This window comes from Balaenoptera musculus, chromosome 6 (genome assembly GCF_009873245.2).
Source record: "Balaenoptera musculus isolate JJ_BM4_2016_0621 chromosome 6, mBalMus1.pri.v3, whole genome shotgun sequence".
NCBI classification, from domain to species: domain Eukaryota; kingdom Metazoa; phylum Chordata; class Mammalia; order Artiodactyla; family Balaenopteridae; genus Balaenoptera; species Balaenoptera musculus.
The window spans coordinates 78,857,454-78,884,314 of NC_045790.1; the positions used below are offsets into that span (position 1 = coordinate 78,857,454).

Here is a 26,861-nt window from a genome sequence, read left to right on the forward strand (position 1 = left end):
GGATTACCCCCTCCCTATCCCCGCTCCCTCTAGCACAGATGGGCCTGGGAGACAGTGACGTGGGCGCCAGGCACCGTGTCTGCTCAAGCGTCGGCTTCCGCTGGCAACCGCCTACGCAGCCCTGCCTGCTCTGAACATCGGGGACACTGGGGCTGAGAATTAATGGGGGTGGGGGTGGGGGTACTGAAATGGGAGATTCTGAGGGTGTTAAGAAAGGAGATCATGTGGAGCTGAGACGAAGGGTTAAAGGGGGGGGGGCTAGGATAGGGGAGCTCATGGGAGTGGATAAGGATTAAGAATAGGATAAGACAGAAGATCATGGGGGAAAGACAGGAGATCATATGGGGCCAGGAAGGGGGGGGGGGAAGTAAAAGGGGGATAAAATGTGGGAACTCAAAAGGGAAGTAGGATGAAAGATTATAGGGAGAACTTTAATGAGGATTGTGGGGATTGTTGAGAAGGGGCTGCTCATGAGGGAGCAGGGTTGAGGAGATTATACAGAGGATGAAAAGGGGACTCATAAAGGGAATCTTGGAGGTGCTAAAACCGTGGAGAACTGCTCGGTTACAAAGGAGAGAGCAGAAGGGTACTTAAACTATGCTCGTCTACCGGGGTCCGTTTTGAGATTCAGTTAGGTCATATCAGGTCAACTCCGGGTCACGGTAAGGTAAAGCTAAATCAGGTCAGGGCTAGGTCAGTTCACGGTTCAATGGAAGACAGGTAAGAATGGTAACCTTTTCACCCCGGTCCAGGGACCACACCTCCCAGAGTGCACTATTCTCTCCCCTACCCTCCTAAATGAAGACAGGAAAGAATGCCCAGAGTCACCGCCAACTGGTGGGCGCAGTTTTCCTTTAAGGCTGCCTTTGACGTTGCACGGGTTCCAGAAGGTTCTCCCGGGGATTCGGGCAGTGGCCAGTACGTCCCACGTTCTCAAACCGGAGATTGGACTAAAATAGTTGTCCCCCGACTGGGGTCTGAGCCCCACAGACCAACCAATAAAATCAAAGGGCGCGTGGAGTTGCCGCCCTCTGTCCCTTTTACCAATGACACGACGAGATAGCGAAGAGGTGTGGTTGATTGATCCCAAAGTGCACCAATCAGACCCACACCAATCACGGCCCGGAATGTGTGCGCGTGTGGCCGGGTGACAGAGGCGGAGAATGGGCGGCTACCACAAAGCCACTCGTTGAAAGCTGTCCAATTACAGCAGAGGCTGAGCTGAGTGACGGGCAGACAGCGCAATGGGCAGCGCGGAGGCGGAGCTGTGGGGGCGGGTTCCCGGGCCCGCTGGCCGCCGCCGGGCGGGCGGGCGACTCCTGTCCCGAGTGGAGGCGACGGAGCCAGAGCCGGGGGAGGGGGCAACGGCTGTCTGACGGACCGCGGCGGCGCCCGCAGCTCCTCACTGGTGAGGGCGCCGAGCCAGGACTCGAGGGTCCCGGGAGGGGGGCGTCGCGCGTCGCGAAGCCAGGGGTCCTGGTGTCGGGATGTCGGGACACTGAGGGCCCATCGGCTCTTCCACCGCGGGGGTGTGGAGGCTCGGGGTCTGCAAGGTGCTCGATGTCCGCGACCCTCTTACAGGGGGCAGCCCGCGTCTGAGCCGGGGGAGGGTCGGGCCGGGTCGCACTGGGTTCCGGGGAGGCGTTTCTGAGCCAGCCCAGTCAGCCAGCGCCGGTGACATCACCGACTACCCTCCCCCGCCGGAGCCCCCTCCCCTCTCCTCCCCTCCTCTCCTCGCCGCGCCTTTTGTCCCAGCCGAGCTCTGCCCCGCCCCGCCCCGCCCATCTGCGAGGGAGGAGACTCCCTGTCAGTGACTTCATTGAGTAGATTCTTGGGGATTGGGGTCTGGTCCTCCCCGGAGAGAGAGGCGAGAACACGCTGCCTCTCAGGCCCTCACAGACAATCGCACCTGTCAGAGGTACACACGCTGCCACTCACAAGCACACACTCTTCGCACTGCCAGCCTTACTGTCACACAGCCATACAGCCATTCACGATCAGCCAGACATCGCTGCACCTGAGAGCAGGTGACCGCTGGACCCTATTCCTTCACTCTCCACACCTGGGGATCAGGTCCAACTCCTCCTGCTGCACCGGACAGGCCTTGCTGGGCAAGTGCCTCTGAGAACCTGAGGAGGCGGCTTCCAGAGCTGCAGCTCTCCAAGCAGGCTCCAGTGGAGCGATCAGAGGTGAGGGGCTGGGCTGGGCATGTTTAAGCGTACAGTGCTCTCCTGCCCATCCCCAGCAGCACCCCAACTACAGGCCCGAGGCGCTTTCCGGAGCTTCCCACACTTCTGGGGAGAAGACTTCTTAGCCAGCTTGATGTTTAAAATTCAGCTGGAGCCCTTAAAACTTCGAGCGTGGACGCTGAATGGGTTTGTAAAGTTTCGGTAAGTCCCTCTGGAGAAGGGCACTCATACCCATACCGAGTCAAATTCTCCATGTCATATCCCCTCCATTGCCTACCCGCTTCCTCCATCTCATCCTCGTCTCATCCCCAGTTACGTATAAGAACCCCCCTTCTGTCCCACCCTTACATTTGAATGAACTGCACCCCTTGTCATTCATCTCTTATACCAAACCCTTCAGGCATCCGTTTTCCACGAACACCTCCTCTAGTATTTCAACTCTCTACATCCCATTGGTAACCCATTTGCCACTTCAGACATTTTCCATTTGTCATCCTTCATCCCCCTCCATCAGTACTTCATTTTCTGTATCAACCATCCCCCCTCCCTGTACCAGTCCCTCTTGCCATTTCTCATTTTTTAGTCCTGCCTCTACATTAACATCCTCTTCATTCTCTCCATCAAAGGCAGTGCCATGCCATGGGGCTCCTTTGTCATTCCAACACGTGGCTTGTGGGTAGGGGAGGGAGGGAGGAAAGAAGGAGGAAAAAAGGCAACTCCTGAAAGAGCTTGCCCTATGTCTGTGGAGGCAAGAGAATTACAGGTGTAGAACAGCTAGCGCGGGGGTGCAAGGGAGGAAGCTGGCCGGATGAAGGGGTAATGCAGGGACAGTGAGGGGAGGGTTGAAAGCACTGGCAAGGCGTTCCACTCACCCTCAGCCTAAAAGCTGCTACAGTTCTCTGGGGGCACCCTCTTGGTGTGCTAGGTAGGGTTCCTTCCCAGTTTCAGGGGAAAGAAGGTGTAGGCTGAGGCAGAGATGCCGGCAGACCACCCCCAACTCCCTCTCAGACAGCTTTTACTGCTGCTTCCGAAAATGGCTGCCCTCCCCCAGATGCCCTTTCTTCTCTGCCTCCCCAGCCACAGGCTCCCCCACCAGGCATGACATGCTGGTAGGGGAAAAGGGGGAGTGCCCGCCCTAATGGAGCCTTCTCTTCGTCAGAGTGAGGTGACTCCCAGAACCATGAGTCAACCCAGCCACCTGTAACAGGCCCTGTGGGGGCAGGAGTTAGGGCTGTTGTCCCTGTCTACCTGGGCCCTTGAGGCCTCCCCTAACCCATTACAGCCCTCACTCCTGCCAGGACACCCTGTAATCTCTCTGAAGCAGTCAGAGGCAAAAAAGCAGGCCTTAGCTGTGGCTGCCAGCCCAGGACATTGCTAGAAAGACGCCGGTTCTCTGGGCTTTGGCAGGGGTTGGCCAAGTCTCAGATGGGTTAGAGAATGGCTTCTGGCCATTCCTCCAACTAGCTCTAGCTACAGGAAAGTGCCTTTCCCTCTATCCACAACAGAGACATTGATGGAGGGAGATTAGAGTGAAAGAATGAGAGTCCTGTGTTTCTCCCTCATATAAATAACAAATGCCCCTGCACCCAGCATGTCAGGGACTATCAGAGGAGTGTGGGCCTGGCACTGGGCCAGATCCTAAACCATGAGGCAGGTGAGAGGGAGGGACTGGTAGAGAAGGTACTAAGGAACTGGTGGTTAGTGCCCAGTTGTCTCCTAACAACTAAGGTTTAAAAGGCCCTACCTCCAGGATGCTTTTGTTCACTAACACTGATGCTTAGGTGGCACAGACATGTCTTCACACACAGTTTTGTGTGTAGACACTGGGAAATGACTAAAGGGAACTGTTGCCCTGGTTGGGGGAAGGACGGTGTCACCCCGCCCTGCTAATGAGAGAGTTAGAAACAGCAGTATCCAAAGGCTGTGAGTCATCCTCTAATCTGAATCACACGTGAGGCTTAGCATAGTCTGGGGAGCGGGGGCAGGGAGGCCTGGGGTCTCCAATGGCCGAGAGGAATTCAGGTACACACACCCTGACTCAGCCTGGCTGGCCAAGGCAGCTGGCTGAAGACCCAGGCCTGTTCCCAGTCCTGGGCCACTGCCCCAGCTGCCCTTAGCCTGGGCACTATGCCTGAGGCATGGCATAGGAGACCACGATGCTCAGGTGACCTCACCCAGTACGCTGATCTTCACCAGCTTCTGTGCGTGGGTCTGTCAGTCCATGGTGCCACCTCACTCAGCAGAGCTCGTGGGAGTCCTCAGTCTGGCCCAAGGACCTGGGCCTTAGAATAGCCCCAAGAAGTGGGCCACAGCCCCCAGCTTCCTGTTGGGAAAACCCAGGAGCTAAGGAGAGAATCACAGAATCCTAGAATGTCAGAGCTGGAAGAGATCATCTAGTCCAACCCTTTCATTTTACTGATGGGGAGACAGAGGCCCACAGAACAGGCATGACCTGCTGAAAGTTACACAGTGAGTCATTTAGGGATTGCAGGATCATCAGGAACAGGACCGGGGTAGAAGGGAATAGAGGCATCAAGGATCGGCCCTGGTTTCTTTCAGAAACAAGGACACCAGTGCCGGTCCGGTGGCTGTGATGGGAAAGGATTACTACAAGATTCTTGGGATCCCATCGGGAGCCAATGAGGATGAGATCAAGAAAGCCTATCGGAAGATGGCCTTGAAGTACCACCCAGATAAGAACAAAGAACCCAACGCTGAGGAGAAGTTTAAGGAGATCGCAGAGGCCTATGACGTGCTGAGTGACCCTAAGAAACGGGGCCTGTATGACCAGTATGGGGAGGAAGGTAAGAGGGCAGTGCTCCAGCCTGATACTGGACACCTGTCCTTGTCTGGGGTCCTGGGTGACCCAGTTCTCAAAGCAGGGAACTGGAGACTGAGAAGGGGGTGAGGGAGGCAAGTGTTCCCAGCACTGACATCCAGAGGAAAGAAGAGACTACCCACTACCCAGCCTCAGCTCACCACAGCTCTCCCTGCCTCTCTCTGCCCCTCTCCCTCCTCAAGTTAAGGCCTTAGAAAAGCTAGAGCCAGAGACCTTCCCCGCCCTTCTTTCCCTCCCAGCCTTATTAGTCCTGCCTGAAGTCCCCGCTTCTTCATTGGCTGATGGGGAAGGTTAGGAAAGGGAGTGTGTGGCTCTCTGAGGACAGCGCATTTACAGTCATCAGCATAAAAGTTTGGCCCTTAAGCAGCCGAGGAATTAACCACTGGAGCTCTGAGCTAGAGATGGTTGTCCCCTTCCCTGCCCCCTTCCTGCCCACTTCAGGCCAGCAGAACAGAGGTAGAGTTTCGGCTCCCTGCGGAAGTGGCAGGGATCCAAGCAAGAGTGGAAGGGGAACTGCTGCTGGCACCTTGCCCCCTCCTGGGGTAGCTGGTGGCCACGCACAGGGTGTCAGGAAAGGTCCAAATAAAGCCTCTGAGAGGGCGGCTCCTCCCAGCACATCCCACGGGCATGATGTAGCTGCTAATTCTGGGCCTGCCCCTCAGGGCCGCCTGCCACCCGCCAGCCACAAGCACCTGTCAGGCTATATTAAGAGACATTGTCACAGCTGAGGACTCTCCTTTCCAGGAGGAACTGTCCTTCCTCCCCAGTGGCATCCACCTTTCTTCCACATTCTCCTCCTCACTCCCCCCGTTCTAGTCTCAAAATTAGATGGGCTAATGATATATACTGTACCTGATACAAAGCAGGTGCTCAAAAGAATGTTCTTTTCCTTTCCTCCTCCTTGCTTTATGTTCCATGGCCCTGTCCTCTGTACACCCCAGTCCTCCCAACCCCCTCTTCTTATTCTCCATGCCACTAGTTCCTTCCGTTTTTCCCTCCTCACCTACTAGACTTGCCAATTCCCAGATTCACCAGGCATCTGCTGGAATCCCCAGTATTCTCTCAGCTAAGAAATGTTTCTCTCTGGGGTAGAGGGATGGGAGGGGTAGTGGTGGGGAAGAGGGAAGCAGTACAGACACCATGCCACCATGTGACCTGTCTAGGAATTGCACTCATTCCTCTGCTCGGCCTCACCTTTGATTAGGAAGAAGGTAGGAGCTGGGAGACCTCCGCTTTCTGCATGACCAAACCTAAGCGAAGGGCAAAGCTCATGCCTGAGGTCCAGGCACCAGTTCTAATGGAGATCTACATCCCAGGAGGGCTCCTGAGGATGCAGCACAACCTTAAGGAGACATCCAGGGCCTGGGAAGGGAGAAGCAGCCTTGGAAATGTGGGTTGTATTTCTGTCTGCCCTGCCCCCTCCCCAGTAGCCAGCTAGAACAGTTGTGCACATAGACTCTGTGTGCAGCCCTCCCTGGGGACAAGTTGTTCCCAGCTTGAAAGGGGGGTGGTAGTGGTACAGCAGGAATCCTTGCAGAGAAGTCACCCCCTCCTGTCATCATCAGTCCAACTTCCCTCTCTCACTGGGCTCTGCCAAGCTTCTTGAACTCACCTGATAATCAGACCCTCAATAAAAGGAAAGAACAGACCTTGAGTCTTAGGGGAAGGGTGAAGAGGCAGCTGTCACAAGTCACTGAATTGCTTGCCACTTGGCCTCTCTAATGAAACCCAAATCTCCTCTTGTGGTCCCAGGAAATAAGAGGCTAATTTAGGCTCAGGCTTCCACAGCCAATGAAATTCTAGATAAAGCCCTCAAAGAGAAGAGTCCCTTCCCCAAGCCTGGGCCCCACCCCTCAGTGTTAATCCCCTTCCTCACTCCTCCCCACACAAGCCCCCCAACTACTCCAATCACCACCACTACCATCCCCCTTGAAGACTGCCCCCACAAATCTGAGCCCCTTAGACAGAACCTGACTCCAGAGAGAGTAGCTGGGGTCACCACCTGCAATGTGCCAGCTCACTTATCCTTTTTGGTTGCTCTGACATTAGGTATGGGGTGTAAGCCTTGGTGTTGTACAACTCCAAGGAGCTCCCTTCCCATTGCAATCTATGTCTGTCCAGTGTGTGAATGGCAACCCCTGGAGCTGTGCAACACTGTGAGCCATGAGTGTGGGAACAAAGCACTTGAAAACTTTTTGTAGAGAAATAGCTTCTCTTCTCCAAGCTAATGATCTTTCCTGCTTTTTGGGGGCCCTCCTGATTTCCCATTTGGGCACGAGTCAGAGAAAGAGGAAACCATGCTAGAAGTAGAGTGAGAGTGGACTTCCTCCTGGACTGTATCGCCACCTTATTTGGGACAGGTCACTTACAGCCCTCTGTATGGTCAAATTCTGTCTGATTGCCTCTTGCCCTGTCTTTGGAGATAAGCAAAGATATGGGAGCCAGGTATGACTTGTAATGTGACCCCAGGCCACTCATTCAAGGTTTTGTGAGACATCTTTGGGTCACAGGTACATGGAAGAGTTTACAGTGCTGGAAGTCACATCTTACCAGTCTTCTAGTCTTAGCTTTTCAGCCTCTTTGAACCTCAAGATGTGCCTTATTATTAAACATATAATTAAGAGTAGAAATCTTGCCAGAGATTTTTCTTACTCTATTAGGCCAGCCCTCTCTGTGGAAGTTAAAGCTTGCTTCTTTCTCTAGGCCCATGAACTAGGAGCTAGAGGGCAGGGGGAGGAGAGTGGGGTGGGGCAGAGACCAGCCATACTGCCCCTAACTTCTCCTCCCTCCAGGCCTGAAGAGCGGCGGCGGTTCATCAGGGGGCTCCAGTGGCTCCTTTCACTACACCTTTCATGGGGACCCCCACGCCACATTTGCCTCCTTCTTTGGCGGCTCCAACCCCTTCGATATCTTCTTTGCCAGCACTCGCTCCACTCGTCCCTTCAGTGGCTTTGACCCAGACGACATGGATGTGGATGAAGATGAGGACCCATTTGGCTCCTTTGGCCGCTTTGGGTTCAATGGGCTGAGTAGGGGTCCAAGGCGAGCCCCAGAACCACTGTACTCTCGGCGCAAGGTGCAGGACCCACCTGTGGTGCATGAGCTGAGGGTGTCCCTGGAGGAAATCTACCACGGCTCCACCAAACGCATGAAGATCACAAGGCGGCGCCTCAACCCTGACGGGCGAACTGTACGCACCGAGGACAAGATCCTGCACATTGTCATCAAGCGTGGCTGGAAGGAAGGCACCAAGATCACCTTCCCCAAAGAGGGCGATGCCACACCCGACAACATCCCTGCTGACATCGTCTTTGTGCTCAAAGACAAGCCCCATGCACACTTCCGCCGAGATGGCACCAACGTGCTCTACAGTGCCCTGATCAGCCTCAAGGAGGTGGGGCCTGGATCAGATTGTGTGTGTTTTTATCGGGTGGGGGGTGGAGGTGACGGAGACATTCTTTCCCCACTTTCTCTTTTCTTCCCTTCCCAATCACTCTACCCTACCTTTTCCTCACTTTCTGTCTCATTTTCCCCAGGCACTGTGTGGCTGTACCGTGAACATTCCCACCATTGATGGCCGAGTGATCCCTTTGCCCTGCAATGATGTCATCAAGCCAGGCACCGTGAAGAGACTCCGTGGGGAGGGTCTTCCCTTCCCCAAGGTGCCCACCCAGCGGGGAGACCTCATTGTTGAGTTCAAAGTTCGCTTCCCAGATAGATTAACACCACAGACAAGACAGATCCTTAAGCAGCACCTACCGTGCTCCTAGGCCCTGCCCCAGCCAGCCCAGAGCCTTCCACAGCAATAGCCCCACACTCACCCCACCCATTGTGCACCCAGCTTGATGTCCACTGGACACTAGCAACTCTTTCTAAATGCAAAAAAAAACAAAAAACAAAAAAAACCCACTGGTTTTCAGGGAAAATGTTCCTGTCCCTGACCCCTTTCAGAGCTGGGCTGCCTTGGGGGAGTGGGAGGGAGGTGGGGAGAGCTAGCCCAGGCCAGGGGTTAATTTTCATGTCACAAGCTTTGAATCCAGTTCCCACTCCAGTGGCTGGAGAGTGACCTGAGTGCTACTTGAAGATATAGAGATTCCTTGTCCACGCCTGTAAATAGCATGTCCTCCTTCCCCTCTCAGCTTTGCTAATACCTCTCCTTTCCCTTCCCTTCAGCTTCCTCCTACTGGGGGAGGAAGAGGATAAAAAGGACACTGCTTCCCCACCCCAGTCCCACCCCCAAGTCCACAGTGTCCAAGGTTATCACACACATATTCATGCACACAAAGCACACACCTAGAGCTGTGTGTGCCTCTCCAGGGTTGAGATAGGAAGGGAAGGTCCATAACCCATGAACCGGGCCATTGAGCACGAGACACTTTTCATTTGGGAAAGGGAGGTGAAGGGGCCCTCAGCAGCCTCCCTGACAGCTGCCCTGCCCAGACTCTGCAGAGCTGGAAGTACTGTCCTCCCTGCTGCTCTTAGGAGTGTGCAAAGGTAGAGGAAGGGGAGGGGGCTGCTGTATTAAGTCAAAGAGGTGGAGGGCAGGGTCTGTCTCCTAGCCTTCATCAGGAAGGGAAAGGGCTTTGGGTCAGGTGGCAGCTATTCCCCACCAAGAGATTCAGGGTCACAGGTTTCTCCCCACACCTCTGAACTCAGGGCCTAGCCACTCCTAAACTCCCAAATCCCATTTTTGTGATATATAAAGCTACTTACTTCTTACCCTTCATGGAGGCTGCGGGGGAATTTCTAGCCCTCTGACGCCTGTGTGACCCCACCCCACTCCCATAATTGTATAAAGATCAAATAGTGAAGGAGCTAGGGTAAGACTGCTTCAGCCATGTTCTGGGGTGGGGTTTTTAGGCTTTCTCACTTTGACAAGCCCCTGAATGTTTTTATAGTAGTTTTTTTGTATTTTTTTGTAATGACAGTATTATGGAAAAAATAAAGTATTTTAAAAATATGGAATCTGAGCAGGAGCAACGAACCTGTGATAGGAGTGGATGTGCCCTGACAATCTCCCTCCTGAGCCCCGCTCACCTTTGAGAAGCCCAAGCAGCCCTCAATATACAGTGAAGCTGACTCCTTCCTTCCTCTAAGCCCAGATTCCCAGAATTTCCAAAATGTACACCCAAAACACAGCAAAGACAGAAGATATCACTCAGCTATTAGAGGAAACAAAAAATATTTGGAAAGAATAAATATCCTGGGTTATGAGAAATAGAGACTATCCTCTAAGGATGTGCTAGCATGAGAATCAATAGATTTTTCTCTACATGGACTGGAATTTTCCTTTGAGAGAAATTTTCCTTTTAGGAGGGATGGAGGAGGACTTTCTGGCTGACTAGAAGAGACACATTCCCAAAGACAGAGCCTGAGGCAAGTGGAGAGGGTGGCTGGAGGTACCTGGCATCCTTGGCCCATGCTTAGCAGGGCCTGGCTGAAGACACAGGATTCCTGTGAGGCATGAACACTGTTACTGATACTTAAGTCTAAATTTTCCAGGGATGTCTGTCCAGGTCTTTGAATTGCCTGTCCCTGCTGAGACAACTCTGTTCCTCAGGGCCTGTGTGTTGACTGCATGATGCACTTGTCACTTTCCTTGGATCTGGGTAGGGAGGAGCCCTGTAGTCGCAGGAATGCTCATCTGCAGGCTCTGCCTGGGCCTGGACTTCCTCCTGGTACTGACTTTCCTCCCAGATTCTTTTCCAGGATCAGGCCCATGACAGCCATGCCCTCCTGAACTTCAGTGTCCCCAGTGCTATGAAGACAACTCTGCCTTCACCTGTACCTGGGCTCCACATAGAGGCTGACAAGGTCTAGGCTTTTAACAGGGATCTTCCTGCCCTTGTTTTTATCCTGGGACAACACCAATGAAAAAAGCTCATTCTTTTATTCAAGGGAGAATAAATACTTTTGGGCGGAGCCTGTTCCTTCCAGTGAAGAAACCAAGGGGTTTCTGTTCAAAAGGATGTCTGCTAATCCCCCAGCCTGGGCAGGGAGATCCCTAATCCTGCATCCCCTACTCAATGTTTTCCAATTCCAGGTCTCCTAGGGTTGTCCCTCTCTTCACCCAGGGCTAAATTCTTTTCCTAGCTCTTTCCTGAGGCCTGAAGCTTTGGGATCTAGGTATGCTGGGCCAGACTGCTCCCTCTGGCCTCCCTGTGGACGCAGAGGATCTGGGATCTGGAAAATTATCATGTCCCCACTGAGTACTTTCTGGGGATAGACTATGAGACCTTAGAGGCCAGGCTGTCTGAGGTCAGGGGCACTTCAATGAGAAAACCCTGAAACTGGCCTTGCAGCTATGCCTACAATCTCAGCCTTATCATTCTTGGAGATTACATGCGGGATTTGTGGTTCTTTAATACCTGTGTAACCTTAAACACACACACACACACACACACACACACACCTGTATAAAAATTAAGATAGTAAAGAAACTGGGAGAAAGTCTGGTTCAGCCAGGTCCTGGGGAATGGGGTCTTTATTGGGTTATCTCACTTTGATCAAGCCCCTGAATCCTTTTATAGTAGTTGTGTGTGTGTCAGGGGGTAATTTTGTATGACAGTACTATGACAATCATTTGTTCATTTATATAATAACTATGATCGGCCTGTCCCTCATCCTGCCTCGGGGTTTCTTTCAAACAGCTAAGCAACCTCGGCTTAGCCATCCCTCAAACAAACCAAATCAACTGCACAGTTGGGTGGCTGAGAGAGAAGGGTGGACTGAGGAAGGGGCCATGATTGAGTCTCTATCAACTAAACAGTTTTATGGATTCAAGGAGCTTGCGAGGTAAGCTCTACCTCTACCATACCCCAAACCATATAATCTGGGCTTACTAATGCTTGTCTAATGCCTAGATCAAGGAAGGAAAGCTTCCAAGAGGTATTCAGGCAGTGTTCTTGACTCACTGAGTAAACCAAATATCCAGTTTCCAAGTGGCTATAGGACTTTCCAGGAGGGGGTAGAGTATACTTGGCAGCAAGCCATGAACAATACATATCTATAGGGATCCCATTCTAATAGGTCTGCCCCAGTTTCTTGCCCAAGTAAACCTTCAGGACATTTTCCAGTTGCTTCTAGTCTAGGTTCTCTTTTAAACACATTGATAGGTCATTTCCTGATTCATTCCCTGAGTGACTCAAGTCACTTTTTATCTCCTCTGAAGAATGGTCCCTCAAAACCTTCACTAGGTTGCTTTCTGAATTTCTTGACAGGTTAAATTTGGGGCCTTTTCTCAGGCTATGCCTCAGGTTCTTCCCTAGGTCATTCTCTAACTGGAACTTTGCTGGGCCCCTCACATAGAAAATTCCTGGGTGCCACAATCCAATCATTCTTAGATCATTGCTGTCTTGGCCCATAAACACAGAGGGCTGTGAAAGTCTATGATCGCTCCTTCTCTGAGATTTGTCTGTTAGTTGCCCTGAGGCTACATCAGTGCCAGAAACTCTTGGATCCTGCAGGCTACGACCCACTAGTGTTACATGGAACTCTTTCAAAGGTGGTGCTTTAGTTGGTTCCAAATATTATCTATAGGAAATTCTCTAAGAAAAATGGAAACTGGAACATAGGGCTGGGAGCCCAGGCTATACAAAAAGAAGTTAAAACCTACAAATTTTCAGTCTGCTTCTGTAACAGGTATTATTTCATTTGGAGTGAGAGACTATACCTCACACTGGGTCCTAGGAAAGTTTACTCCAAAGGCCCTAATCTGGGGTGGAGAAGAAGGTAGTAAGAATAGGAGCAAGGATTGAAGGTGGGCCTTAGGTAGGGGCTGGGAATGAAACAGGGTTCAGGGCTGGGGAAGCAGTGGGGAATATTTAGCCTGCATTTAAATTAGAGGGGATGAAGGAACAGGCATTAGAAATTCCACTGAATAAAACAAAGGGAGACTCCAGTGGGGAGCAACCACCAGAAATCAGGACAGCAGCTACAAGGGACTCATTGTGCAGAGAGGGGAGACCCTAGAAAAGCTGGCTCCATTTATGCTGCAAACAGTCCTCCCAGGTTTGAGGATGTGGGAGCTGCTGAAGACTGTGCAGTTGATTTGGTTTGTCATCAGTGTTCCACAGTGGTTGGGAGCTTGGGTGTCCTGCATGTCAGCAAATGACTCTAAAATAGTCCCAGATATCCTCTCAGCAAAGACTGGGCAACTCATCGGTTCTAATGATATAACAAAACCTCTATTCAATAATTAACTGACCACTAAGCTAATCAAGCAGAGACTTAGTGTCTACATACAACAAAGAATATAGATCTTACAGAATTAGTTCAGAAAAGTCAATATGCAAATAACAAAACAGCAATAACAACAAACTCTGGAGAGAATATGACTTCTAGAGTTGCCATGTTATATTATTTAAAATGTCCAATTTTCAATAAAAACTATAAAACATGCAAAGACACAAAAAAGTATGGCCCATACATATATGCAGGGGAAAAAACAAAAATCAATAAAAAGTGACCCTGGGAATTCCCTGGCGATCCAGTGGTTAGGACTCCGTGCTCTCAGTGCTGAGGGCCTGGGTTCGATCTCTGGTAAGGGAAATAAAAATCCCACAACCTGCATGGTGCAGCCAATAAATAAATAAATAAATAATAAAAATAAATTAAAATTGACCTTGAGGAAATCCAGATACTGGACTTACCAGACAAAGACTTTAAATCAGCCATTCAAAATATTTTCAAAGAAGTAAAGAAAACTATGTTTTAGAAAAAACTAATGGAAAGTATGAAAACAATGGCTCACCAAATAGAGATTATAAATAGGAGATAGGAATTACTTTTTAAATATAACCAAATAGGAACTCTGAAGTCGAAAAGTACGATAACTGAAATGAAACTTTCAATAGGAGCTCAAAGACAGATCTGAACGGGTGGAAGAAAAATCAGTGATTTTGAAGATAAGTCAACTGAGATTATCTAATGTGAGGAACAGAAAGAAAAAGTAATGAAGAAAAATTAACAGAGCCTAGAAGACCTGTGGGACAACATCAAGTGTACAACATACAAATAACGGGAGTCCCAGAAAGAGAGGACAGAAAGAAAGGGGCAGAAATAATAACCAGAAAAATAATGGCCAAAACTTTCCAAGTTGAATGAAAGACTAGTCTACATATCCAAGAAGCTTAACAAGTTCTAGGTATGATAAACACAAAGAGATCCACAGTTAGACACATCATAATCAAACTATCAGAAGACAAGACAGGGACAATCTTGAAAGAAGCAAGAGAAAAGTAACTCATCACGTACAAGAGATCCTCAATAAGATTAGCAGCTTATTTCTCATCAGAGGCTATGAAGGCCAGAAGGCATTGGATGGCATACTCAAAGGTCTGAAAGAAAAATTCTATAATCACTGAAACTATCCACAAATATGGAGGAAGAATTAAGACCAGATAAACAAAAACTGAAAACCCATTGCTAGCAATTCTGCTCTACAGAAAATACCAGTGGAGTCCTTCAGGCTGGAAAAAAAATAAAAAAGGAAATTAGACCAGTAACTCAAATCCACATGAAAAAAATAAATAGCACTGGCACAGGTACCTACAGAGGAAAATATAAAAGATAGTATAAATGTATATTTGTTTGTAACTCTTTTCTTCTCCCATCTGATTTTTAAAATACCTTCATAAAGCAATAATGATAAATCTGTGTTGCTGGACATACAATGTATAAAGATGCAATTTGTATGCCCATAAGAGTACAAAGGAGGGGGAAGAAAATGGAGCTGTATAGGAGCAAAATTTTTATATACTATAGAAATTGAACTGGTATTAGTCCAAACTAAATTGTCATAAATTAAGATTTATTAAGATAAAATAAGATACAGATAAGATTTATCAGGCTAAATTAGTACGATAAATTATGACAATTATAATCCCCAAGGCAACCACTAAGAAAATAACTCAAAACTATAGTAAAAGAAATGACAATGTAATTAAAATAGCATACCAGAAAACATCTATTTAACAAAAAAGAAGGCAGTAAAGGAGCAACTGAGAAACAAACAAAAATGACATAAGAAATATAAAAAACCAAAAGCAAAATGGTAGATATAACCCCTACCATATACTACACTAAATATAAATGGATTAAAACTTTCCAATTAAAAGACTGAGATTGGAAAATTGGACTTTAAAAAATATACGATCCAGGGCTTCCCTGGTGGCGCAGTGGTTGAGAATCTGCCTGCCAATGCAGGAGACACGGGTTCGAGCCCTGGTCTGGGAGGATCCCACGTGCCGCAGAGCAACTCGGCCCATGAGCCACACCTGAGCCTGCGTGTCTGGAACCTGTGCTCCGCAACAAGAGAGGCCGCGATAGTGAGAGGCCCGCGCACCGCGATGAAGAGTGGCCCCCACTTGCCGCAACTGGAGAAAGCCCTCGCGCAGAAACTAAGACCCAACACAGCCAAAAATTAATTAATTAATTAATTAATTAAAAATATATTTATACGATCCAATTATATGCTATCTACAAGAGACACACTTTGGATTCAAAGACACAGATAATTAAGAATAAAAGGATGTAGGGACTTCCCTGGTGGTCCAGTGGGTGAGACTTCAGGCTTCCAATGCAGGGGGCCCGGGTTGGGGAACTAGATCCCGCATGCATGCCACAACTAAGAGTTCGCATGCCGCAATTAAGAGTCTGCATGCTGCAACTAAGAAGCCCCCATGCCGCAACTAAGAAGTCCTTATGCCACAACTAAGAAGTCTGCATGTCATGACTAAGAGTCTGCATGCCACAACTTCACAATAAGAAGTCCGGATGCTGCAACTAAAGATCCGCGTGCCATAATGAAGATCCTGCATGCTGCAACGAAGACCTGGCATAGCCAAAAATCAATCAATAAATAAATAAATAAAAATTATAAATAATTTTTTTAAAATATGGTCATCCTTTAAAAAAAAAGAGAGAGTAAAAGGATGGAAAAAGATATACCATGCAAACAATAACAAAACGAAAGCTTTAAAGTGTCTGTACTAATATCAGACAAATCAAACTTTAAAAGAAAAACTGTTACAAGAGGTAAAAAAAAAAGAGATTATATTTTATAATTATAAAAGAGTCAATTCATTAAGAAGATATAACAATTATAAACATACATGCACCTAAAAACAGAACCCCAAATACATGAAGCAAAAACTGACACAATTTAAGGGAGAAATAAACAATTCAACAATAATAATGAGAGATTTCAATATGCCACTTTCAATAATGTATAGAACAACTAGGCCAAAGATTAACAAGGAAATAGAAGACTTGAACAACATTATAAATCAACTAGACCTAACAGACATCTATAGAGCACTCCATCCAATAATAGCAGAATATACATTCTTTTCAAGTACACATAAAACATTCTCCAAGTGAGACCATATATTAATCGTTAAAACAAATATCAATAAACTTACAAGGACTGAAATCATACAAAGTATGTTCCATGATCACAATGGAATGAAAGAAATCAATAAGAGAAGGGAAATGGGGAAATTTGTGTATATGTAAAAATCAAACACACACATACATAACCAATGGGAGATCCTAGATTATATATATATATATATTATTATACATATTATTAGGAGAGCCTAGGTTTTATATATATATATATGTGATCTCCTATTGGCTCTGTTTTTCTGGTGAACCCTGATTAATACACATAGAAATTACCAACTGACTTCAAAGGAAATAGAAATCTCAACAGATAAATGACAAGCAAAGAGATTGAATCAGTAATCAAAAGTCTTCCAACAAAGAAAAATTCTAGAATGATGGCTTCACTAGTGAATTCTACCAAACATTTAAAGAATTAATACCAATCCTTCTCAAACTCTTTCCAAAAATTGAAGAGGCAACACTTTCTAACTCATTCTATGAAGTCAGCAGTACCCTGATACCAAAGCCAGATAATGAAAAATTAGAAAACAATCCATTTTACATTCTAAAATTAGAAAATAATAAATTCAAATAATAAAATTAGATTAGAAAAGAAAATTACAGCCCAACATTCCTTACAGACGCAAAAAATAGACGCAAAAATCTTTAACAAAATATTAGCAAATTGAACTCAATAGCATATTACAAGAATTATTTACCATAGCTAAGTGTGATTTATTCCAGGAATACAAGGGTGGTTCAACATAAGAAAATCAATCAATGTAATACATCATATTGATAGAACAAAGGGGAAAAAAACCACATGATCATCTCAGCTGACACAGAAAAAACATTTGACAAAATCCAAACTTTTCATGCCAAAAACTCAGAAATAAGGAGTAGAGGGAAAATTCCTCAACATGACAATGAGTATTTTTTTTAAAAATCCACAGCTAGCCTCATATTCCATGATGAAAGACTAAAAGTATTCCCCCTAAGATCAGGAACAAGGCAAAGATGCTCACTTTCACTACTGCTGTTCAGCAGTGTATTGGAAGTTCTCCTTGATAAGAAAAAGAAATAGAAGTCATCCAAATTGGAAAGGAAAAGGTGAAACTATTTCTATTCACAGATGACATGATCTTATATATAGAAGATCCCAAAGAATCCACAAGAAAGCTAGTAGCACTAATAAATAAATTCAACAAAGTTGCAGGGTACAAGATTAACACACAAAAATCAGTTGTGTTTCTCTATGCACCACAAATAAACCATCCAAAAAGGAAATTATGAAGGCAATTCCATTTATAATAGCATAAAAAGTATCAAATACTTAGGAATTAATCTATCGGAGGAGATTAAGGATTTATATCCTGAAAACTAAAAAACATGGCTAAAAGAAATTAAAGAACTATATAAATGGAAAGACATCTGTACCCATGGATAGGAAGACTTAACATTGTTAAGATGTCAGTATTATCCAACATGATCTACAGATTCAACATAATCCCTATTAAAATTCCAACTACCTTTTTTGTAGAAATGGAAAAGCCATCATCAAAATCATATGGAATTGCAAGGAGTCTCAAATAGCCAAAACAATCTTGAAAAAGAAGAATAAAGTTGGAGAACTCATACTTCTTTACTTCAAAACTTACTAAAAAACTACATTAATTGGGACTTCCCTGGTGGCACAGTGGTTAAGAATCTGCCTGCCAATGCAGGGGACACAGGTTCAATCCCTGGTCCGGGAAGATCCCACATGTCGCGGAGCAACTAAGCCCATACACCACAACTACTGAGCCTGCACTCTAGAGCCTGCGAGCCACAACTACTGAGCCCGTGTGCCACAACTACTGAAGCCCATATGCCTAGAGCCCATGCTCCACAACAAGAGAAGGCACCGCCATGAGAAGCCCGCGCGCCACAACAAAGACCCAACGCAGCCATAAATAAATAAATAAATAAATTTTTTAAAAAACTACATTAATTAAAACAGTATAGTACTAGCATAAGGATAGACATACAGACCAATGGAATCAAATAAGGAGCCCAGAAATAAACCCTCACATATATGGTCAATTGATTTTTGAAAAGGGTTCCAATACCATTCAATGGGGAAAGGACAATCTTTTCAACAAATGATGCTGAGAAAACTGAATATTTATATTACACCATATATAAAAATTAACTCAAAATGTATCAAAGGCCTAAACTTAAAAGCTAAAACTATAGAGCTCTGGGGAGAAAACATTGGGAAAAAACTTTATGACAATGCATTTTGGAACAGTTTCCTGGGTATGACACCAGAAGCACAGGCAACAAGAGAAAAAAATAGATAAATTAGACTTCATAAAGTTCAGCACTTCTATGAATCAAAGGACACTACTAAGAAAGTGAAAAGACAACCTACAGAATGGGAGAAAATATTTGCAAATTATATATCTTATAAGATATTAATATCCAGAATATATAAACAACTCAACAACAAAAAAGCAAACAATCCAAATCGAAGATAAAAGAACTTCACATTTCTCCAAAGAAGATATACGAATAGCCAATAAGTACATGAAAAGATGCTCAACTTCATTAGTCATGAGGGAAATGCAAATCAAAACCACAATGACATACCACTTCCACCAAGTAGGATAATAAAATTTAAAAAACAGAAAATAAGAAGTGTTCACAAGGATATGGAGAAATCGGAACACTTGTGCATTGCTGGTGGGAATGTAAAAATAGTGCAGCCACTAAGGAAAACAATTTGGTGGCTCCTTAAAAAGTTAAACATAGAACTATCATATGACCCAGCAATTCTACTCCTAGGTATACATCCAAAAAAATTGAAAGCAGGAATTTGAACATATATTTGTACACCAATGTTCATAGCAGCATTATTCACAATAGCCAAAAAGTGAAAACAACCCAAGTGTTCATCAACAGATGAATGAATAAACAAAATGTAGTCCATATATACAGTGGAATATAAGTCAGCCAAAACAAAGAAATGAAAATTTTTATATATGCTACAACATGGGTGAATCTTAAAAACATGTGAAATTAACTAGACACAGAAGGATAAATATTGTATGAATCCACTTATATGAGGTACCTAGAGTAGGCAAATTCATAGGGACAGAAAGTAGAATAGAGGTTACCAGAAGCTGGGGTTGTGGGAGGGGGACGGAGAGGGAGTTATTATTTAATGGGTACAGAGTTTATGTTGGGGATGATGAAAAAGTTTCAGGAGTAGATAGTGGTGATGATTACACAACATTGTGAGTGTATCTAATGCCTGAATCTGAATTGTACACTTACGAATGAGAAATATTACGTGTATTTTATCACAATAAAAAACAATGAAGTCGGGGCTTCCCTGGTGGCGCAGTGGTTGAGAATCTGCCTGCCAATGCAGGGGACACGGGTTCGAGCCCTGGTCTGGGAGGATCCCACATGCCGCGGAGCAACTGGGCCCGTGAGCCACAATTACTGAGCCTGCGCGTCTGGAGCCTGTGCTTCGCAACAAGAGAGGCCACGATAGTGACAGGCCCGTGCACCGCGATGAAGAGTGGCCCCCGCTTGCCGCAACTACAGAAAGCCCTCGCACAGAAACGAAGACCCAACACAGCCATAAATAAATAAATAAATAAATAAAATTTTAAAAAACACAACACTGAGCTTTCCTACAATCTACACTTCCCTGTACGTGACACTCCACAACATTAAAAAAAAAAAAAAAAAGAAGTCTACATCTAAAACTAATACAATGTTATGTGTCAATTATATCTCAATAAAATTAATTAATGATTTAAAAGAAACAACAATGACATCAAAATGGATCAAAGACCTAAATATAAGAGCTAAAACCATAAAACTCTTAGAAGAAAACACAGAAGTAGATTTTCATGATCTTGGATTTGGCAATGGATTCTTAGATATGACACCAAATATGTGAGCAACAAAGGGAAAAATAGAAAAATTGGACTTCATCAAAATTAAAAACTTTGGGCGTCAAAGGACACTGTCAAGAGAGTGAAAAGATAACTCATAGAATGGGATAAAGTATTTGCAAATCATACATTTATAACGGCTTAGTATCCAGAATACATAAAATACTCTTATAACTCAACAACAAAAAGACAATCTACCCAATTTTAAGACAGGCAAAAAACATGAATAGAAATTTTGCCAGACTACAAGATATTTAAATGGCCAACAAACACATGAGAAGATGTCAATGCCATGGGTCATGAGGGAACTCTTGTACATTGTTGAGAAATGTAAAATGGTGCAGTCACTTGGAAAATAATTTTATGGTTCCTCAAAAAGTTAAACATAGAATTATCATATGACCCAACAATCTCACTCCAAGGTACATACCCAAGAGAAATGAAAACATATATTTCCACAAAAACTTACACACAGATGTTTATAATAGCATTACTCATAATAACCAAAAGATGGAAATAACTCAAATGTCCACCAACTGACAAATGGAAAAACAAAATGTGGTATATCGATACAATGGAATATTATTCAGCCATAAAAAAGGAATGAAGTACTAGTACATGCTACAAAAGGATAAACTTTCAAAATCTTATGCTATGTGAAAGAAGGTAGGCACAAATTTTCAATTATATTATATATTCCATTTATATGAGATATCCAGAACAGGCACATCTATAGAGACAGAAAATAGATTAGTGATTGCCAGGGGCTGGGAGAAGGAAAGAATGAGGAGTGTGTTAATGGGCATGCCTCTTGTTGAAATGATGAAAGTATTTTGAAATTAGATAGTGGTGATGATTGCACAACCTTGAGAATATCCTAAAAACTATGAATCGTACACTTCATAGGGGTGAATTCTATGGTATGGGAATTATATCTCAATTTTTAGAAATAATATTTTTTTAAATGAATAAGAGAGATCCATGCATAAGAGGTTGATATCCTGAGAAAAGGTGGAGTTAGGTGAGGTGAAATAGTCCAGACACAAAGTCTAGCTAGAGAATAGGATCTGAGTGTGCTCTGAAGGAAAATGGGAAAAGGCAAGTGTTAGAGATGGAGGACAATCCAATAAGAAAGTGGGAATCAGTGGCAAAAAGGGCTGGTGGCCAAAAGGTGGTGAGAGTAATAAAAAAGACAGGTTATAAAGGGAGGCTCATGCGCGTCTGGAGCCTGTGCTCTGCAACAAGACAGGCCACGATAGTGAGAGGCCCGCGCACCACGATGAAGAGTGGCCCCCACTCGCCGCAACTAGAGAAAGCCCGCGCACAGCAACGAAGATCCAACACAGCCAAAAATAAAAATAAATTTATTTTCAAAAAAAGAAAGTTAGAGGTGTGGTCAAAGAAGGTTAAGTGAATAAAAAGGCAAGGAGGGCACCCAGTGGCAAAACTCCACAGATGGAGGAGATAAAACTATCAGTGGATGAGAAAAATAGGTCAGTGAAAATATGGGGGCAAATGGCAGAGTGACCTCTAATGGCAGAAAGAAGGCCAGTGATGTGAATGAAAAGAGTGATGTAGGCCTGGGGCCCACTGGGATGTTGGGGTACAATTAAAGGAAGAGAGACAATGAACTAAGATGAGTACAGCATGGGAAGATGGGTCTCTGTAGGTTCTCAGGCTGACAGAGGGATAAATAGGACAGTGTGAGAGAGGTCACTCAGAGGGGCTCTTAATTCCTTTTCTAGAGGGTCTGGTGAGAGTGGGGAGGACAGACAGTGGGTGGCTCAGGCAGAGAACCTATGGGACACAGCCAAAGGGACACAGAGGAAGAAGCAGCTTCCCCAACCTCCCCAGACATCAGAAGATCAGCTTCTACAGTCACTCTATCATGATCCTCTCAGCAGGGATCTTGCTACAAATTGTCCTCATCAAGAAGCTTGCCCAGATGGCTGCAAAAGACAGGATGTACAAGCTGCAGCTGGGAGCAGAATGAGGCTAGGAGGGCCCAGCAAGCCTGGCAGGAGTCACGTTCCCTACGTCACTGACTTCAAGATGCTTCTTTTATTCCTCAATGAGGGAGTTCTTTCACATTCCCTTCCCTATAGGATTACCCTCTCATGTCAACCTCGGCTGCACAGGGGCCCTGCAGTCACAGAGGCCATGCTAGGAAGAGGGGGAAGAAAAGAAGGAGAAGAGCTTCATCAATACCTGCTTTTCCAAAGAGTAAGCAGGTCCCATGTCACGTGCGCTCCTTTCTGGCAAACTCTCCAAGCTGGGAAAGCAGGAGACTTGGTTACATGTGGTGAAGGTAGGAGCAAAGGATCTTATAGGAGGCTGAGCAAAACTGTCCTCTGGGGGAGGCTCTTGGGAGACTAGACTCCAAGAGCCCCAAGCATTAGTACACAAGGTCAAACAGTGACAACAATAGACAGGCTCAAGTATGGAATAGCATTTTATACTTTATCCCATCTGATCGTCATTACCACGCTGTGAGGGATGAAGGTCAAGTGTATCTCAAGGAGGAATCTGAGCCTTAGGAAAATTAATCAATTTGTCCCAAAACAGGACCCAAAAGGTCTGCCTCCAGATATCCTTTCCACTGTGTCTCACACTGCCACCTAGTGGGCAAGAACCACAGGCCCGCTCCACCATTTTTCCATTCCCAGGGATGGACCTAGCAGGGAACTGGAGAAGTGTTCTTGGTTCTGACTCCTTCCTATGACTCTCCCTGCTGAGAGCTTTGTTTTCTAAGAGGGATGAGCTCTAGCAGCTGACATCCTTAGAGACTGTGGATATGGACCTGGGTCTCACAGAAAGGAGAGATTAAGGTTAACCCTTCAGAGCTCCAGATTGAATAGGCAGAACCTTACCCACAAAATGCTCCCTCTTTGCTCCTCTTCTTCCCTGCACTGATGCCACAAAACAAAAAAGGAATGAGGTGCTTGGACTCAATTCTTACTCTCCTCTCTCTAGGCAAGCTGCAGACATTCATTATATATGAACAATATGATTTTCTACATTGAATTAATGAAATTCTGGGTTCTTACCCAGAAATCATTTTTAAAATGGTTAAAGTATTTTCTATTTTTTCTCCTTTGAAAATCTCAAACAAATGTTTTCTGTACGTGATCCTCAACTGATTTTTAGTCAGTATTCCTTAATGAAAAGGGTAAATAATCTCAGACCAACAAGTGCATGAATGTTCCATTCGATAGGATTTTGTCCCCTGGGTATGGAGCTTAGACTCTAGCATCTCAGCATTGTGCTCCAGATCAGCTCAATCACGAAGGAAACACGTGATCCAGAGATACCTGAGAAGGTACCATGACTGAAGAATGTGTGTTTAAAGACTGTTCTCCTGTAAGTACTCTGAACTGTCTTCATAATTTAATCCTGTGTTGTTACATATGGTAGCCACTAGCCACACATGGCTAAAGCACTTTAAAATGGGGCTAGTCTGAATTGAGATGTGCTGTAAGTGTAAAATATACATTGGATTTCGAATACAGTACCAAAAAGGATGAAAGATGTCTCAGTAATTATTTTTTCATATTGCTTACATGTTGAAATGACTGTCGAAAGGAAACTCCTTACCAAATTTGCTCTTAATATCTCTTAATATTTGCTCAAATGTCTCTTAACATTGTCCATTTTACTATCTGGAAATTTTTTACACAACCACCAGCTTTTTCATTTTTCTCTGCTGTAGAGCATTCTTTTGGTGTTTATCACTCAGAAACACACTTTTTCACAACAGACTTTTGCAGCATTGGTGATGACCCTCATTGAACATTGGGTCTCACTCTGTAGTCAACTGTGAGGACTCATTTAAGTGAATTTCCTCCACACGACATAAAGGAAATCATCTGTCAAAGGCAATTGCAGTGCACATTATTACACACAATATTATGTGCACAATAATGACACAGTAACTATAACATGCCAAAAAATACATAAAGAAACAACTGTGTATGTTGTTAAAAACTTGAGATTTCTATATAAATACTTTAAAATATTTATGAGAAAATGGATCTTGTCCTGTAACACATTTAAAATCAAGTGTTTGATAGAAAACAAACTTATGGTCACCAAAGGGGAAAGGGGGTGGGGGAGGGATAACGTAGGAGTTTGGGATTAACGGATACAAACTACTATATATAAAATAGATAAACAAGGACCTACTGTATAGCACAGGAACTATATTTAATATCTTGTAATAAACCATAATGGAAAAGAATACAAAAAAGAATATATATATAACTGAATCACTTTGCTGTACAGCAGAAATTAACACATTGTAAATCAACTATATTTCAATTTAAAAAATCAATATATACTGTCTAAAATTAATAAATCAAGAAATATTGGTAAAAGTTTATTACTTAAAAATAAGGATGTGGGGCTTCCCTGGTGGCTCAGTGGTTAAGAATCCACCTGCCAATTCAGGGGACACAGGTTCGAGCCCTGGTCTGGGAAGATCCCACATGCTGCAGAGCAACTAAGCCCATGCGCCACAGCTACTGACCCTGCACTCTAGAGCCCGCGAGCCACAACTACTGAGCCCACGAGCCACAACTACTGAGCCCATGTGCCACAGCTACTGAAGCCCGCGCGCCTAGAGCCCATGCTCCGCAACAAGAGAAGCCACCGCAATGAGAAGCCAGCGCACCACAACGAAGAGTAGCCCCCGCTCGCCACAACTAGGGGAAGCCTGCGCACAGCAACAAAGACCCAACACAGCCAAAAATAAATAAATAAATAAACTTATTTTTTAAAATAAAAAATAAGGATGTGAACAATGCAAAAAATAGCCAAAAGAACTTAAAGTGGTTACCTCTGGTAAGCAGAGCTTGCAGTAGAAGAAGGTGGGAGAAAAGAGCCTGTCTTTTTTTTTTTTTGCCTTGCCCACGCTGAACGGATTGCTGGATCTCAGCTCCCCCACCAGGGATCAAACCCAGGTCCCAGCAGTTAAAGTGCGGAGTCCTAACCACTGGATGGCCAGGGAATTCCCAAGCCTGCTTTTTGTTACTATCTGACTTTCAAAGCAATGTGCATATATTACTCTGATTTAAAAAAAACAACAACAAAAAACACTAATTTTAAATATAACCAAAAGAAAAGCAAACAAGTATTTGACAGAGATTCCATGGTAAAAATCTGCAAGTAAGCTTGAAATAGAATCCAATTTTTAAAATGAAGTCTATAAGATTTCCATTTCTGGCAATTTAACTAGGCTAGATGTTATGAAATGCCCTTGCACTGCAAAAATCCAAATGCTGGCTTAACTAGAACAAATACACTTTTATAAGGGGAGAAAGGAAGGAAGGAAGGAAGGAAGGAAGGAAGGAAGGAAGGAAGGAAGGAAGGAAGGAAGGAAGGAAGGAGGGAAGGAAGGGAGGAGAGAGAGAGAGAGAAAGAAAGAGAGAGAGAGAAAGAAAGAGAGAGAGGGAGAGAGAGAGAAAGAAAGGGAAAGAAAGAGAGAAAGAGAAGGCAAGAAAGAGAGAAAGAAAGAAGAAAGGAGACAGGGAGAGAGGAAGAGAGAAAGGGAAAAAAAGAGAGGGGAAGGGAGAGAGGGAAAGAGGTGAGGAAAGGAGGAAGAAGGAGATTCTAGAGCCAAAATTAGATGGAAAGCCAACACAGACACTACGGTTGCCCTAAAAATATGCCCAACCCAGAAACCTAAAGTTTTGCTGGTTATCAGCCCCACCAAGGAATAGTATTTAGACTTGACAAAGTGGGGGAGCTGAATCTGAGAACTGCACATAAAGCTAGGCAACCAAAAGGGCTATATTGTGAACACGTGAACAAAAAAAATCTGCATGCTGGAAACAAGAGCCAATAAAAATCCAATTTGTCTCTGGTGACACTAAGAATGTGAAACCAAGAAGGACCCTGTGGGGCTCCTGGGCATGGAGGTCTTTCTGTGTCCCCCATTTCTTGTTTGTAGGAAATAGGCTTCAGTCTCCATGACCTTCCCTTAGTTCCAAAGGACAGGTTCAAACAGTTGCTAATCAGGGAAGGGAGGGGATGCAGAGACAAGGGAGGAGCAGTCAAGAAACAACAGTGCAGCCTTGGGACAGGGTCCTGGTTCCTCCTCGCCCCAAGGGATACACATAACAATATCTTTGAGCTCTTCTGCAGAACTAAAACCCCCAACAAATGGAAGATGTTAACTACTTGATGAAGCATTCTTCATTCCAGAGAGAAGGTCACATTTTGATAACCTTGAGAACCACAGAAGCTCATCAAGAGACCACCTGAGGCCAGATTAAAGGAATGCAGGCCCTGCACACACCCTGATCCTTATCAGCAACCCCACCCTTGAACCACTGCTATAAAACTCCTCACCAAGTGCCCCCCCACCGCACCCCGGGTTGGGACACACAGTTTTTGAGGGCATGAGACCCCTGTGTCCCCCTTTGCCTGGCAAAGCAATAAAGCTATTTTTTTCTACTTCACCCAAAACTCAGTCTCTGAGATTCGATTCGATTCAGC

The 26,861-nt window shown here is 45.1% G+C and overlaps 1 protein-coding gene across 5 annotated transcripts; it reads left to right on the forward strand.

The window, feature by feature from the left end:
* Positions 1–1,271: 1,271 nt before the first annotated feature.
* On the forward strand, positions 1,272–9,993 carry DNAJB5 (DnaJ heat shock protein family (Hsp40) member B5). Of its 5 annotated transcripts, XM_036855250.1 has the most exons (5): positions 1,277–1,408; positions 2,249–2,390; positions 4,749–4,993; positions 7,821–8,422; positions 8,565–9,993. In XM_036855250.1, exons 2-5 carry the CDS (start codon positions 2,323–2,325, stop codon positions 8,796–8,798), a joined length of 1,149 nt encoding a protein of 382 aa, XP_036711145.1. In that variant the 5' UTR covers positions 1,277–1,408; positions 2,249–2,322; the 3' UTR covers positions 8,799–9,993. The 5 variants fall into 5 exon arrangements, with proteins under 5 accessions (XP_036711146.1, XP_036711145.1, XP_036711148.1 ...); XM_036855251.1 differs by lacking the exon at positions 2,249–2,390 and having other exon boundaries at positions 1,272–1,408; XM_036855253.1 differs by lacking the exons at positions 1,277–1,408; positions 2,249–2,390 and adding an exon at positions 1,871–2,189.
* The last annotated feature ends 16,868 nt before the right edge of the window (positions 9,994–26,861 follow it).